A 16638-nucleotide genomic window follows, 5' to 3' on the forward strand; every position below is an offset into this window, starting at 1 on the left:
CAAGAGACTGCAGTAACTCCTATGCACAATCTTGTCTCTCATCTTGCATTGAGAATTAGAGGTTTGAAACATGGTAGTTGTTTTAGATGTGGAATTAATAAATATTTTAACATCTGTGGCAATTTTCCCCAAGAAATGTACTCAAGTATTTGAGAGACAAAAATCAGGAATCCCCACTCTCATTTCCTTCATATCCACAGGGAAGGAACCAGGCAAGAGCCCTTCTTCAGTGGAGCAGCACTGACATCCAGTGGTTGGCAAACCAAATACCAAAAAAACATAAAAGCATTTCCCTTGTGTTTGAAGCTGAATTTTACAGTACTCGTTTCCCTGTAAGTTTTAGGCACCAGAAAAGGTAAATAAAAAGCCTGAATTTCCAGACTCGCGCTTCAGTTTTAAAAGACAGGGTCAAGTAGATATGGGCGTCCAGGCAAAATCTGCAAGCTGTTGAAAACTGGCACAGGCAGATTCAAAGCTCAAAAGGGGCTGTGACAAAGAGGATTTAAATATGTTTGAACCTCTAGCTTCATCCCCTGGGTGCTATCCTGCCCACATACGGTAGCATGGTGCCCTTTTGGGTGTAGCCTGCCGGCCAGCTGTGCTGATATGCTGTGAACCAAATGAGTAAACAGGCTCACTTCCAATTATTTTGAATACTTACCTGTACAGCTGAGAGGATGGTACACTGCAGAAGATACGCAGGAATGAGAGGGTAGCACCCTTAAGCTAGTCTTGCCTCTAGGTGCTTCACATGACTTTTCCTGGCCCCTGTAAAGCGTTATTGTATGGGGCAAGGAGCAGAGGAGCAGGCGCCCACAGATCTGTGAAGGGCTGGCAACACCCTCCCAGGGCAGTGCTGCAGGAAAAGCAGCTCTTTGCTTCTTTTCCTCAGGGAGCAAATAGGTGAAAGGAATCAACACCTTTAGTCCATGAATAAAAACTCCCTGTCTCCGAATCAGCACTGGTATTATGGAGCAGAACCATGGAGTGATGCATCACTGGAGCGTGAAGAAAGCTTTCCGAAGACACAGTAATGATCTAATGGAGAAACACGGTGAGTAACATTTCTTCTATTAGTGTGCACACTTGAGATGTGAGTTAGTCCTACGCCCTTCTCCACCCCTCAGAAGGCACAGTACTGTTGGAGACCACGCCACACCAACATCCCTGTCCCTCGATCACAAAGTTGAGCACCAGCCACAGCAGGAGAGGAACCTTTTTACAGGGGACCCCTCTGCAGAAGAAGCTAGACATCTGGGCTGCAGCACTCCTTCGCTTGGGGAAATTCTGCTTTTAGCTTTACAGCTTTGTACTTTATTCATTGGCTTGCTCTTACTGATATCCCACGGCCCCACAAACGTGATCGTCTATACATGCTCCAAGGACTGGATGACCCTTACAGTCTCCCCGTTAGCAAGCACTGCAGTTGCAGATGTAGGCTGAAGTCTCCTTAGGCTAAAATAAGTCAAGGCTAGAGGCTGCTTCTCTTGAAAGAGTGATTCAGCCATCAAGCAAAAATGCAAGAAGGGAACAAGACAGCACCTCGAAGACAATTTAATGGTAAACCCCAATCAGATAAATACTTAAGAGGGCAAGATTTGGAGCCAGCAGAAGTACTTCTCACGTCACCCTGAATTCCTAACTTCCCCAGCATACCAGCAGCTAAGCTCCAGAAAAAAGTGAGCGGTATTGGGCCCGTAATGGGACTATCTAACCAGCACCTGTGCTTACCAAAGGCACATTCAGTCCCCTCTCTGCATTTTAAAGCACTGTACTTGTGAGCACAGACCAAAATGTAGCAGCATAGATTCCTTCGAGACAAGCAGCTGCCATCGCATTCTTGTAACAGCTCCAGCAGTTTCAAGCTGAGAGCTCTGAATCACTACAAAGCTGAAGGTCTCAATTTAGCACTTACCCTGAAATTGTAAATGACATAAAAATAATGGAATCTCTCCTCTCCATTAATAAAACTGTTCACTATTCGAAATTGTATCTTATTTCATGTTTATTTAAATTGGTATGACATTCATAGTGAAATCAATTATCACTACTGATAATTGCTTTATAGTGTATGAATTTTTCTCACTCTTTGAGAAAGTCTAGCACCAGCAGAGCCCAAAAATACCAGGGGCTCTGTTTCCATTTGCAGCTTCCTTTTCCAGTAATCCCTGTTCTTACCTTAGGAGGAGACAGTGGTTCAGCACACAGCGTGCTGTTTACATACTTTGATACTGAGTTCAGGGCTGCTCGTTATTTTAAATCATAAATTTATAATGATTACTGTAGTAAACTGCATCTACCCCCTAGGAAGATGGATGAGTTTCTCTCACAAAACATCTTCAATAGTTTGCTCATCTGTGTGATTGAGACCACCAAAGTCCTAGCTGAGAGCGGTTGCCTGGTGCCTGCAAGCCAGAGGGAACATTGCCTAAGCCCAGAGTAGACAGAGAACTGGGCATTTTGTTGTTAAGGTAAGACTAACTAAATCTAATGTTAATACTGGATTTGCTACCTATGAAGCCTTTTAGGGTATTTTCATGCATCATCAACATCAATATAAGATTAAAGTAGTCAACTTACAAAACAGGGGTTCTGGAAGAGAAGTGAAATGACAAACCAAAAAGGACAGTTTGATAAGCAGAGTAATTTTTTTTTATTTGCCTTCAGCAGACAGCAGTAAAATCTCTACTACACACTACCTAACAGCTTAAACCTATGCTGAAACAGCATTTTCTATTTTTACAATACCTAAAAGCTATGTTAGTTTCCATTCCTGTAGTAGCCTATATGACTGATTACATAATTATAATAGTATATATAATATGAAAATATATTATATAATTATAATTTTGTTATTAGTGCCCCTGGAAGCACAAGCTACATCTCCTATTATACATACCCTATCATACCTCTGAAAGTGCCACAATCCAAACTCTGGGCAAGGTTTGCACAGAGACCTGGCTAACAGGAAAACTAAAGGAATAAACTTTGCATTTTTCTTTTAATCACAAGATTCTTGCCCACAGTTATCACTTGCCCAATACTGAAAAAGTTGAAGCAATAAACACCATAGGGCAGGAGAGCTGGGGCAGCTAGGTGGCTACAGTAAATCCCCTTCCTTGGGGATGGGGAAGCCACCTTACAGAGAGATGGAGCCAAAGCCCTCTTCTTTCCTGTTTTGGTTTCAAGTGGCGCAGTACCTACCTCCCAGCACACCTCCAGTCCTTCTGCAGCACCACGGCACACTGTGCACTACTGCAGGGAGGAGATGGGGCAAGCGGATCACTCAGCACCAGCATGGGACATTGCTGTGCGTCAGCTGTGTCCTCAGAAAACACTGATAAGAAGCTACAACACGCTGCATGCAGCAGGTCTCGTCATTTCTCTGTTGAGGTGGGCACTAGTTTAGGAAGTGACGGCTTGATCCCTTTGCTTATATACAGCTCAGAGAAGTCTAGGCTGTGCATAATTTTGGATTTATCAAACACCGATAGGTTTTACCTGATAAACAAAAGGCTAGAAAGAAGCTTGGAGCAGTGGGCTTAGTCCCACAGAAATACTTCGTTTCTACCATGCCTTCCTCATCAGATACTAAACCTTGAAGTTCCTGCCCATGCTGAGCTGGACTGAATTACATCATCCAAGTTTATTTAAATGCTTTACCACAGTAAGTTCTGGTTAACAGGAACAAGACAGAGCATAAGAAGTTTATTTAATTTTTTAGTCTCACATTCAGATTACAACTTATTTGACAGAATTCTTCCTCTATTTGCCCCAAAATTTCTATGATGCAAGACAGCAGCTGGAGGGTTACACAAGCAGCTGCAGGAAACCTCTCAGACTTTTCTCTGCCTGTTCGTCTGAAGTCAAGGTTTAAGGCAGAATTTAAATATACTTGAGACACTGCACTATACATTTTTGCTGGGTAAGATGTCCTGTTCAGAGCTTGATCTTCTTATTTCAGATGTGCACACACACTGAGGTAATTAAATCTAACTACAAGTAACACACCTGGTGCCTCTGTCAACTTCTTTGTACTCTTTGGGTGAACTTTTCCTTTGTTGAGACTTAAAAACTGAAATGCTAGCATCCAACACTAAAGAGACACAGGATCCATCTTCACTATAGTTTTCACTACTGGGACCTGAAACATTAACAGAAAATGCTTGGTTTTGCTTTAAGGCCAATGCCTGGAATTCAAATCTTTCCTGACCACAAGGAGATGCTCTGACAATACATGGCTAATTCCACTTTAAACACATTTTTTTTCCTCCAGGAGTCTTGCCAGCAGTAAGGCAGCTGATAAGCTGCAGTAGAAAGCCAGCCTTCCTGATTCAGTGTGACGACTATAATTCACCTGATTCTCAACCCCAGCTCTCATAGGGGTGCACAAAGATTTATGCGCATACTATAAAATTAGTTTTCTTGGTTACAGTTCCAGTGTACTATGTGACACTTGAATAAAAGATTTTCCCAAGGTGCCATGTGAAATGAAACCAAGTCCCTAATGCTCCATTTCCGATGACACAGATACCAACAGTAATTACTGAAATTCTTCATATAACAGTATCAAATATGTAATTTGCACAGTGCTGTAATTAAGGAACTAATCACATTCCTGAAGAAAGCAGGCTCCACTCTAGAGCTTTTCTATTCAGTTCTCCTTAGCTACAAGACTGACCAGACAACCAACTACTTACTGTAAGAAAATATATTAAAATCACATTATTTGTCCAGAGCAAGAAAACCATCCATTTCTAATGCATAGCCAAAATTCAACTGCCTTAATTTATACCCTGAGTAACTGTTTACAATTAAAGATTTCTGCATTTTTTTGACTCAAGTCCAGCACCAAAATTTTTCTATACAGTTTGATATTTTTAAATAGCACTTGGACCAACCAAAGAGTCCAAGCTGTCACCACCAAACTATGACAGGAAAAATACCTTTACTAACAGCTCTGCATGTGTGTATTTTTAAGTCAAGTCAGAAGTCTTTATTTTCGGCAAGAAATCCCTCCTCTGCTTGTTCTAAAACTAAAAATAAATAAATAAATAAAACACCCTTCAAAACAATGTACAATTTTTAATTCCCTTTCTCATTCCCTTTTGATTTGTTTTATAAAATGTTGCAAACTGCAAAAACAGTTGTCCAAAAATACATTTCTATACACAAGGAGCATTGTACTCAAGCAAGGAAGAGTTACTCTTCCAGGTTTTTCAACAAAAGCTAATTGCCAGTTGTTCTGTTTGAAGTAAAAAGGTGACCCATGGTAACAGATCCAATTATTCAAGTACAAATTTGCATGGCCCAGGGGACATGCCTTGTAACAGCAATAATGTCATTAAAAAGGAAAAGTCAAACTGGATAATCCGTGGAAGGAAAAAACACTTAAAAATATTTATTTTGCCATGATCAGACTGATAGATGTGTGTGGGCGATGCAGCTGAAATTCTGGCTCACGCTGGTGATCAGACAGCAGTTATCTAATGACATATTGAAAAAAAAAATTCACTAAGAGATTAATTTGTCTCATGCCATAAACATTCACAGAGAGTCATGATGCTTCCTCTCCCTGTCAAACTACTCAAATTCCTGCAACATTTGTCAAAAGAAGCTGTCAAAAAAAAAAAAAAGTAGCTTAAATAGTCATAAGACTAAAACCCTCTGGGTCAGTGAGAACAATTTGTAAGCAAGTCGTGTGTGGGTTGGATAACAGCAGCGTATCAAGCCTGACCAAGGCATGTTGAGCACTGATCCTTTCTTGCAGCCAACAGTTAATTACCCTGGCATGAAATCTGATCAACTGTGTGAACATCCCTGGCTTAAGGGCTCTACCGTAATATAAGTTAGTAAATAGGACAGATAAGGAGTTTCACAGAGATCTCTTACAACATACTTCAAGAAAATGCTTCTTGACTTAAATTTCAATCCCAAGTCGACTTAAATTCCAACCCAAAGGCAATCAGCATGACTCGAGCCCAACAAAATATACCAATGGAAATGGCAGAGGCAGACTGGAGTCTTCTACTAAGAAAGCAAACTTCATAAAGGAAAACCTGCATTGCTGCTTAGTGGTTTTGAGATAAAAGACACTACAAAGATTCTGCAACTAATGCATTGTAGATATGTATTTTTTAGAAATACTGAACACAGTTTCTTTGGAACAACTCACGTTGCTTTGGTCTTGTATAACCAGATGTAGCTCTTGAAATGAGCCATACACCAGACAGCTTACTGTCACAGCTCAACACCCATAGTCATCAGCCGTTTTGTCCGTCAGACAGTTTTCTGTCTCTTTTTGATTTCTTCCAACAGAGGAACCATTACTTAAATGTTTGCTAACATCTGCCATGAGAAGTTCAAGATTTCAGGTGTTACTTTGCTAAAAGTGTCCCAGGAATGGCTTCTTTGAGCACAACCTCCCCAAAATGCATGAACAGCCCATCCCCACATGCAGTAAGTCAAACAGGCACAGCAGAAAGCCCAGCTGGCTGCACCAAGAACTCCTGAAGGAGCTCCAATGCAAAAGGGAAGAGTAGGGAAGGTAGATGCATGGACTGGCTACCTAGAAGGAGTACAGAAATACTGCCTGAGCACTTGCAGAGACAAATAAAGGCAAAGCTCCAGTGAAGTTGAGAACCATGAGATGGGAAGGGCAATGAGAAGAGCTTGTAGGCAAAAGGAACACTAAAGAAAACACAGGTTTACTGCTGAATGAGATGCAATTTGGTGTCAAAGGACACTGAAAAAAGTGAGACACCCAACACCTGATTTCCCTCAGTCTTCACTTGCAAGGTTTGCTGTCATACCTCCCCCGTCTGGGTGTGTAGTGGCAAAGTTTGCAGAATGAAGGAATATCCACCATAAAGGAAGGTTGGGTCAGGGACCACATCACTGGACACATCACAGCAAACGCAGTAAACACAACACAAGTCCATGGGACTGAATGGGCCACACCGGAGGGTGCTGAGGGAGCTTGTGATGACATTATGAGGTCATGCTCAACCATTTTTACAAGGTCGTGGCACCTGATCGTGGTTCCTGAGGACTGACAAAGACAAATGCCATGCCCACCGTCAAGCAGGAAGATCCAGGGAACTATGGCCAGCCAGCCTAATCTCTGTCCCTGCAAAGATGACAGAAGGTGAAAGCCATTTCTAAGTGCACAAAGAAGGTGTCTGGGAAGAGCCAACATGGTTTTACCAAGGGCACATCCTTCATCCTGACCCTGAAAAAGCTTCCAACTCCAAATTACTATCTTTCCCTGCATCAAACCAGCTATTAACAACAGCCACTGGGAATAAAAATCATAAGACTATGTCCTGCAAGGATCCATTTAGGATAATGACTTAAAAAGCAAAATGCAGTTTGACTCTGACTTGTCAGAAGGAGGCCAACACACAATGACAACATTTAACACTGGGTTTTATATTAATTTTTTAAAACATACTGAGATTATTAAACAACTTATATATCTGCTCAGATAGTCATGCAGCAGAACTAGAGTCTTCCATGAGAACATAAGAAAGAGCATTTTTCATTGATGTGATATGACAATTGACCACAGATTTCATGCAGCTGGACTTCTAAGAGTGACAATCATTTCACTTACGTCTCTATTTTAAACCCATTGAACTGGAGGCCTGATTTTGCAGCAGGTCTTTCCAGTCAGGCTTTTACCCACAGCTCCAAATGCCAGAGCCCCTCCAGCCAGCACTGTGCCTGCTTTGCCGTGGCTATCTTTAGCTACACCATGGGAAGTAATAAAACAGGTTGAAAGAAGCACAACAGAGGCCTGGCCCAAGGACTGATTCAGCACCTCATACTCTCCTCCGTCATGGGGCTGAGAGGGTATGGACATGGACAATTTATGTCTTTATTTTTTCCAGATGGAAAGAGGGAGAAAATACCTGGATTTACCAAATTTCCAGGCAATGGCAAGAAAAATAAAGAAAAAGAAAAAAAAGCAGCAGTGCTTCAGTGCCTGGATGAGAAAATGGTATAGAGCAGCATGTTCTGAATTCATTAGTACCTGGTGAAATTTTTGGAATTGATTAACTTCATCCAGGGACTGCCTTCTCTAAAATAAACCAGAACCAAATTACTACAGCTTAAATGTGCCAGGGATCTTCTAGCATGAAGACAAGGGGAAGCCATCGATACCACCACACAGCAGTAGTGGCTGCCCAAGCAGGACTCAGACAGCACCTGTGACATGTAGGAGGAACTGAAGCACCTGAGAAGACAGAAAACACAGGCAGGAAACTTCCACCACCTCAGAGGACACAGTAAATACCAACCATGCTCCAGAGACTACTGTTTCAGGCATCAGCAGTTAAGTGTTCCCAGGGGACAAAACACCAGAGCACCCACAAGAGAAGCAGCACATTTTGAGTACTCAGCACAGCGTGGAGCTCCGCTGAAGACATACCTGTGTAGGAACCATACTCTAATTGTTGCCACAACGCACTGAAATTCCAGTGCTAGAAGACAGATGGCCTAGTGACGCCTCCTTCTGAAAAGGGGAATTATAAAGACATGAGTTGGCTTATTGAAAAGAAACTAAGGGTAAAATGCTTTCAGGTAGAATGGAGCTTTTTCAAAGACACTGTATGAGAAGCTGAGAATGTTTACCATTAACTATTAAAAAAAACAACCTACAGAGGAACCAGGGAAAGCCAGCATGATTAAAAATCAGATGCTGTTAGCAGTAAGACAGATATTCTTTAAGTGCATAGGGTGGTATCCAAACACAGAAAACAGAAATAAGCACCAATTCAGACAAACTGAATGTAAATAATAAGATAGAGTTAAAAAAGAAGTTTGAGAAATAGCTTACTTAAGTATAAAAGCTGCTATTGAAATATTTTTTTCAAACACCGCAAGTAGGATGCCTGCCAGAAAGTCTGTTGGGATGACAGATGAGAGATCAAAATGAAAAGAGACCACTTCATAAGCAGAAAAGCTAAATAATTTCCGTCAAACTCTTAGCCAGACACCCAGGGAAGAGAACAAAAGCAAGGCAAGCACATAGCGATACTTCCCACTATATGCTCCTATCTTCAGCTACCTGAAGCTTAGGGACTTTGTAATTCAGACGCATCTGCACGATAGCTTCTAATGGATTCTTCTGCCATGAATTTTAAATAAACCCAGTATTTCCAAAAGAATGCAACAGGAACTGACAAACTATTGTGTTCTGTAGCTGTTGCTGACACCAGCCTTGTTATCAAACAAACAGACGGAGGAAAACACAACACCAATTTTTATAAAAGGGCCCTGGGTAGCTAAAGAATTGCAGATCACTAAGTCTGACTTCTGTGTTGAAAAGAAGCTAGTAATAAATAACAAAATTAGTAAACCATAAAAACAGCTTTTTGTGCCAGAAAGCCATGCCACAGAAACATATCTTTTGAAGAAATCCAAAGGTATGTGGACACGGGTGAGCCTATTAATACAGTAACTGAAATTCCAAAGCCTTTGATAAGGTTCTTTGCTGGGTATGGCAGGGCAAGATGGAAGATCTCTTCTAATAACAACTGCTAAAATGTAAAAGCTATCTATTCATTCCAATTTTTTAAGCAAGTTTGTGACTGTAGCAGCATAAGTGTTTTGTGCTGGAAGCCAAGCTGTTCACCTGCTCTTCCAGGTCATTACTGAACAATGAAAACTGTTTTTGGTAGTTGCAATTAAAATGACTATAAACAGCTGCAGAATAATTCAGGGACACTACGGAGGAAATGAGCTGGCAGAAGAGTTCATTGCAAGTGCAAGTAAAGGTATATGCAGTACGAGACGCCTCTTAGTGTGTATACTCTGTGATAGACCCTACACTTGACATTACCACTCAAAAAAAAAAAAAAAAATCTTAGTCAAACATGGACAGGTCTTTAAGCATTTTAGCTCAGAGTTAATGAAAGGACAAATAGAATGGTAGGAATAATAAGGAAGGAATATGAAACATTTCTGTATTAGCTTCATGTAGATCTCTCCAATACTCCTGTATCACAGGGTGGTACGTGACAGTATCTGGGAGAAGAGCTTGAAATACACACCATGTTCTTCAGCCTGGAAAAAGTTACTGACTCTGGATGTCATTAATGCCAGGAGTATAAAAGCATTTAAAAAACAAGCCTGTGCACTGAAAAAGGTCCATGAAGCATGACAATCCTGTTGCAAGTTTTTGCTCAAGTTTCCCAGCCCACTGGTTGCCAGGAATGAAACTTAGTCTGTTCTTGTATGTTTTCTCCCAAGCATATGCTATTGGCCAGAGCTAGAGACAAGATTGTAAAGAAGAATGATCTCTGGTCAGACTACAGCTGTATTTTTAAAATTCCATTTTATTTTAAAATACTCTGGACAAGTGGTTCATTATTCTGGAAAAACAATTCAGTTCTTGTTGTCCCTAGCAGAAATTCTCTTCAGTTAAGATTTTTTTTTTGGAGAGGACACACCTTGTTAGGTGACAGCATGTATCTTCAAACCTAGGTCCAGTTTTTATTTCCCCAGCACGGTGTATTTATCTTGAATTCAAAAGCACCCAGAGACTACTCTATTTTTACTTCAGCTCTACCTCTGTGTAGACTCCTGATCACAAAAGATTAATAAAAAATCCAGGGAGCAATCAAATTAATATCCTTCTTCCCTAAAGCTAACATCAGTTTTATCACAGGTCCGCTAGGAGGCAGGGACAACATGTAAAATTCAGTATGAATGATTGTTCTTAAAAGGCTGCCACCTACCAGGATAATAAAAAACTATCAAAAAATGGTAAAAATAACCAAGTTTTAAGTAAAAGTCTTCTTCCAGCAACTGTATACTGAGGTTCTGGACAGGGCCTGCTAAGCCTGCTCTACTTCTTTGCCACTAGAAATAAAGTGGAAAACAGGTATTGCTTCACCTACACCCAGTTTATGGCTCCCCTGGCCCTCCTGCACAGCGCTGAAAGGCTGCAGTGAGATGATGCCATATCTGACATTTTGCACAGTGACTTTTATGTATCCCCATACATTCTTGATTTTGTTTAACCAAACCTATGACTTGCTGTATGCTGCCAGAAGTGCTTGGCTTCAGCCTCAAAATAGATTGGTTAAAATCCATAAGGCAGGAATATGCAGTACTGGCAAAACGTAAATATTCTGATGTACCCAGCAAACAACTTCGACATGCCATCCAATGTTACTCTTCGCTACAGGGCACAGCAGGAATTAAGGCTTTTTAAGGCAGCCGAGACTGCCCAGAATCACCAACAAAGTTCCTACCGAATCAATAAAGGCAGCTGGCAAGTCATCTTGGCAACATGTCCACCTCCAAAGTCAAATCTAACAGCAGGACTGAATCCCCCTTTGTTGACAATTTCTTCCCTCTCTCCCCTGCAGCAGGGACAAGCTCTAAGGCTACATGGCTTTTAAGCTGAAAGAGACAGTTCTTGCAGCACTATTTCATTCCAGCTACGACTGTCTGGGAAAGCATTTGGCATACTTCACTGAACAAACCTGACTGCTTACAGTGACGCTTAAAGATTTTGACGCTTAAAGGAAGAGAAGGCTGAGGTGAGGTCTACCCGGATTTAAATGTCTATGAATGAATAACCCGGTCTTTAATTGAATGATCTTCCTCAATTAGCAATGCCAAGATGCTGTTAACCAAAAAAAGATTATCATATTGCTCTTTGGCAGGATAAAACTGAAAGTTGATCAGCCTTATCAACCAAAATGGTTTCTGGACTTTATAAACAGATCAGCAGGAGGAAAATAAACAGCACGTCCAACAGGCAATCTGCTACCTTTTGCTGCATTTCTCACCAGTATCAGGGAATGAGCAGGGAAGTTGAGTATGCTGAAGTATCAGCCAGTCTGACCTTGCTTCCTCCCTTGTCTGCTGCTCCCAGGAGACACATGGAAGCTATAAACCTTTAACCCATCCAGGGCAATTGTAAGCATCCCAAGTATTCAACACATAAAATTTTTGATATAAAGTTGTCTGAAAGATGCCTTTTGTTCACATTGGTTTTTATGCAGTTTTGTTTGCTTGCTTAAAAAATGAAATAATAAAACCTAAGTTTGATTTGAGCACCTGGCTTTGACCTCCACAGAAGACTTACCTGCAAATGTGTTTGGAGGAAATGTTTTTAAAATTAATATTTTCTACTCTGATCAGTCACATGGCTGCCCCTCCTATTCCTCAAAGTATGCAAAATATTCAATTCTTGTTTGGGAATTTCTATTTATTACTCTTCTTCAGAACAGACGTAAAGACAAACTGAGATTATGCTAAAAATACTTCAGGAAGCCATAGGTACAGAACCATTTGGCAGATATGTATGCCCTCTGATGCACTCCACCTTGGGAAGAATGGAGGGGGAGAGAGAGTACTTGAGCTCTGCTGCCGAAGATATGGCTACCGGCCTGGGCAGAAGCAGCCCAGTCTCACCTGCATGCAGCAGTGCTGCCATTTCTGCTTTGCTGTCCTCACGGAGCAGACAGCAAGGAGGGGAGTGTGCTCCCACCTCCTTCCCCGCCTCCCTCTAGGGAAGGCAGGGCCAAAGTGAGCTCTGCTCACATGAACTCCTGGCATCGGCTCCCCTCTACTCAGTTCATCACGACATCCGACAGGGAAATTGATTTTCTTTGTGAGTGTCCTCAGTCCCATTGCCTCCTACAAAACAAGCCACCCACAGTGGCTGCAAATGCCTCAGCAGAAGCAGCATGTGGCTAGGAAATAACCTCCTATAACAAAGAAAACTCTGACCTACACAGGTTACCCAGATTGTTTCTTCCCCTTCAGAAAAGTCTCATTAGCACAGAGGTCCAACTGCTGACCACAGTGAAGAAAGAAAACTGAAGTGAACCCCAGGACAGCCGATGCTTCCTTGCCACCAGCAGCAGACAGGCATGGTCCTCTCCTCCAACGGCCAGCAAGTGGAAATCTTTAGTAAGTCACCCGAGGAATACGGCACGCAGGAAGGGAAATGCTGTTCTCTGTGCACTTCGTTCACTTTCAGTGAGTACACAACTGGGTAGTAAATTCAAGCAGCTGTACATGCACAGGCATGAATCACTCACAGCTGGCCAGTTCTCTCCTACCTTGCAAAATGGAAAAACACTCACTATGAAAGACCACAGCAAAGCCTCAGTAACCAGCCAGTGACCAACCAAACAGATCAGCTGCCACAGCTGGAAACATACAACCCAGAGGTTGGCACCCAATCCAGGGACTGGCATGCTCCATTGCTAGGGATGATGGGGAAGTGAAAACTGGCACATACCACGTTCCATATCTAAATTCATATACCCTCCCCCTCCAAATGCAAAAAACCCAAAGAAACAAAAAAAACCACCCACCAAGAACCACCCCTCCCCACCTCAACAGCAACAAAAAAACAACCCCAAAAAAACTTGCCAATCAATCAGTTTGCTCAGAGACATGTCCTTAGCTGAGATTTAACAAGGAAAATTATATCAAATGCAGATTAGCCTGAGAGCAAATTTGGCTCCAGCATATACCAAAGATCAGAACAGACTATGTAAACTTATTAGTAATCATTGAGCAAATGTTAGTAACTTCCCAGAATTTCCCCACACCAAAGTAGACACCCTCCCAGGAAATAAAAAATGTTTTTTCTAAGATTGCTTCCTTCTTGATGACAAAAGACTACTCTTCTGTCAGCTCCAAACCCCAAACATCACTATGGCAGATCTGTATTTCTCTTAATACAGGTAATTAAGCAGAGTTATGTAAAGGGAACAATATTTGTTTCTGTTCTCTGTTTAGTTAGTTTTAATTTTTAAAGCACTGGCGCGAAACCAAAACTGAATAACTAGTATAGGAATTTCTAAGAAAGAAAAGAATTCTTTCTTAAAGACGTATCTTAAGAAGTTATGGATTAAGAAAAGAAGGTATGACAATGAAGACTGTGGCTGGACCTGGAAATTACAAATGCATGCAATTAGACACTAAAACAGATGATTTCAGAGATAAATCAATATAGATTAAGTATTCATGAAAGTAATAATGGCAACAGCATTAAGAATAATATATGGAACCATATGGCATAGTACAGTACTCTTGCCTGTCAGGACAAGAAGCTTTAAGTATTTGCCCTAATTAGCATTATTTTAAGCATCTATTAAGATATATGGAAAGAAAATAACTAAATCCCATAAAAAGAGAACTAAAAGAAAACAAAAAGTTTGCTTACTCTTCTTGACGCAAGTCATTAACGCTCCGATCTAGTGAGATCATATCACTTGCAACCATATTAAACCCAAACTCTTTAATGCTGGCTTGAATGGATTCTTTGTAATCTGGTCCTAAAACGTATGGCTTCGCTTCCTCTCCAGGACCACCAACAACTCCATGAGGCTCAGGCTCTTTGGGTTCAAAATTACCAAGGACTCCAGGTCGTAAAACAGGATCTCGGTAAACAAATGTCTGAGGCTTAAATGTGAGATACTGCCTCTGGATGATGTTTTGCTGTTTGTTATCACCACCACCATGATGATTTAGTTCATTTTTGGCCTTATTTTTCCTTCGAATGGATTCCAAGTCCACTTCCACACCTTCAACATGAGGCCAAGGTACCACAGGTTTGAACTTCTCATTTCCTAGTCCATGGTCTCCTTTGTTTGGCATGGGTCTGTTGGCTTCTTGTTCATCCTATATACACACAGAGAGAAACAGCAGTAGATCATACAAATTGATGACCCTTTATTTATTTAAATCCAGAACGTTAATGCATATTTAGTTGGTACAAATGCATATTTAGTTGGTACTAAGTATATGTTAAGCAAGAAGGGAGAAGTCTCTGTTAAGGGGCTCAATGCACACTTTTAACAAAAGCAACTGGCTGCTGGAGAGCATCACCAGCCATTGACCACACTTACCTTGATGAGCAGGTCCTGGAAATGGCCTAATGCCCAAAGCGTTCCCAAAGACCAAATACCCACGTAGGACATGTTAACTTGAACATAGTTCAGGCTGCACACCAAACTAACATGCAGGGAGCACTGATGAAGCACTCATGAAGGACAGGGTGGTGCAGAGGCAGCCAACACCGCAACACAGAGCACAGTCTCCTTGGGGCCACTCCTGGACACAGGGTGTTTCTGAGGCTATGTGTACCGGCTGCTGAGACTTCTGTAGGGTCTCAGTGGTTGCTAGATACAGCCTCAACATGTTTCTGCACTGGGAAAGCATGCCGTGACTACGTGTAATCTGGCATGGACATCTGCAGCAGTCTCAAGCCACGTCTAATCCCTACCCTTCACCCCCCCCGAACCCCCCTCCCCCGACTTGCTCCCACCAAGCTTTGCTCCCTTTGCCGCAACAGCAGCACTGTTTACTTAAGAGCCATGAGGTAAGCTGAAGGCACTGGGGACAGCAGGCAAAAATGAGATGCAGCCCTGATCCGATCTGCTACATGGCCACACAGACAGACCCGCCTGGGAAGCTGTGCTGGGGCTGAAGAGAGCTGCCACAGGCACTGGCACCGATACCTCCTGCATCCTTGTTTAAAACAACTTATACCGTTTGACAACACTCCTCCCTGCCTCCCCATCAAGAGGTCTGAAGTTCTCCCTGAGAAGAAAGGCTAGGATTTTGAAAACTGCTTGGTGTTTTCAGCAATGAGTGACATTGGTGGAGTTAGAACAAGGGTGGGTGATTTTGGAACAAACTTTTTGGACAGAAAGGCTCTGAAGAGTCCAAGTGTGAAGTCTCCAGAGTACAACAGCCCCACCCATGAACGCTCCCCAAAACATACAGTCACTGCTTTTTCCAATACTACTCTCCAAGAGGACAACAGGGAAAGATCTCCTGCTAAAATTATCTATTTGTGAACAGGCCAGATGTTAGATCACACCAAAATCTGAAGAGAACAATGCACACATTTTAGCAACACCTCACTACCTAGTCACAAATACAGAATCAAACAAAAAATTGACATCGGAAGGGTGTCACCTATTCAAACCTACAGGAGGCTGGGATAGCTTCACAGTTATACCCGGTTTCTCAGAGGTTCATCTAGTCACACCCTGAAAACCTCCAGTTTTTCTGAACAACTTGTTCCAGTTGTTCAATCCGTCTCACAGTGAAGGTATTTTTCCTCATACCTCAGTAGAAGTTTCTCATGTCATACCTAGTGATGACTGCCTCTTGCCCTTTCAGCGTGCACCCCTCAGAAGACTTTATTTCCATCTTCTCTGTAATCTCTCTTTTGAGTGTGAAAAGATGTAATTAGATTCCCTGTTAGACTTTTCTCCAGCCAAAGGAAGCCGAGCTCCTCTACCCTTTCCATGACCGTGTCATGTCCTGCAGCCCTGTAACTTCCCTAGCAGGTCTTTGCTAGGTCCTCCCCATTTGTTAACATCTCTCCTGTACTGGGCAGTGCAGGAGGAGAAACCAGACACAGGCTTGTTAATGCTGTGTGTCTGGAAAGAAACCGCATCTCTTTGCCTGGTGGCTAAGCTCTCCCTAGTGTAACCCATCATGCAGTTTGCCTTTACTGTGGCAAGGGCGCAACGCTGACCCATGTCAGCGTTTAACTAAACCACACATTACTTACTAATGCATTACAGTATTTTCCTCACATATAATTCTACATAATAAAACTTCAGAAATAAAGAAAAATCCAAT

General features: G+C 41.9%; 1 protein-coding gene across 2 annotated transcripts in view; it reads right to left on the reverse strand.

Annotated features, from left to right (window-relative positions):
* The window catches only part of GALNT7 (polypeptide N-acetylgalactosaminyltransferase 7), a 73985-nt gene that overhangs the window by 27614 nt on the left and 29733 nt on the right, over positions 1-16638 (reverse strand). For both annotated transcript variants that reach the window (XM_055795319.1, XM_055795318.1), the window contains exon 2: positions 14204-14661. In XM_055795319.1, the coding sequence (XP_055651294.1) occupies positions 14204-14661 (458 nt within the window). The remainder of the gene's footprint in view (positions 1-14203; positions 14662-16638) is intronic.

Source organism: Falco peregrinus, chromosome 2 (assembly GCF_023634155.1).
Source record: "Falco peregrinus isolate bFalPer1 chromosome 2, bFalPer1.pri, whole genome shotgun sequence".
Taxonomy (NCBI): domain Eukaryota; kingdom Metazoa; phylum Chordata; class Aves; order Falconiformes; family Falconidae; genus Falco; species Falco peregrinus.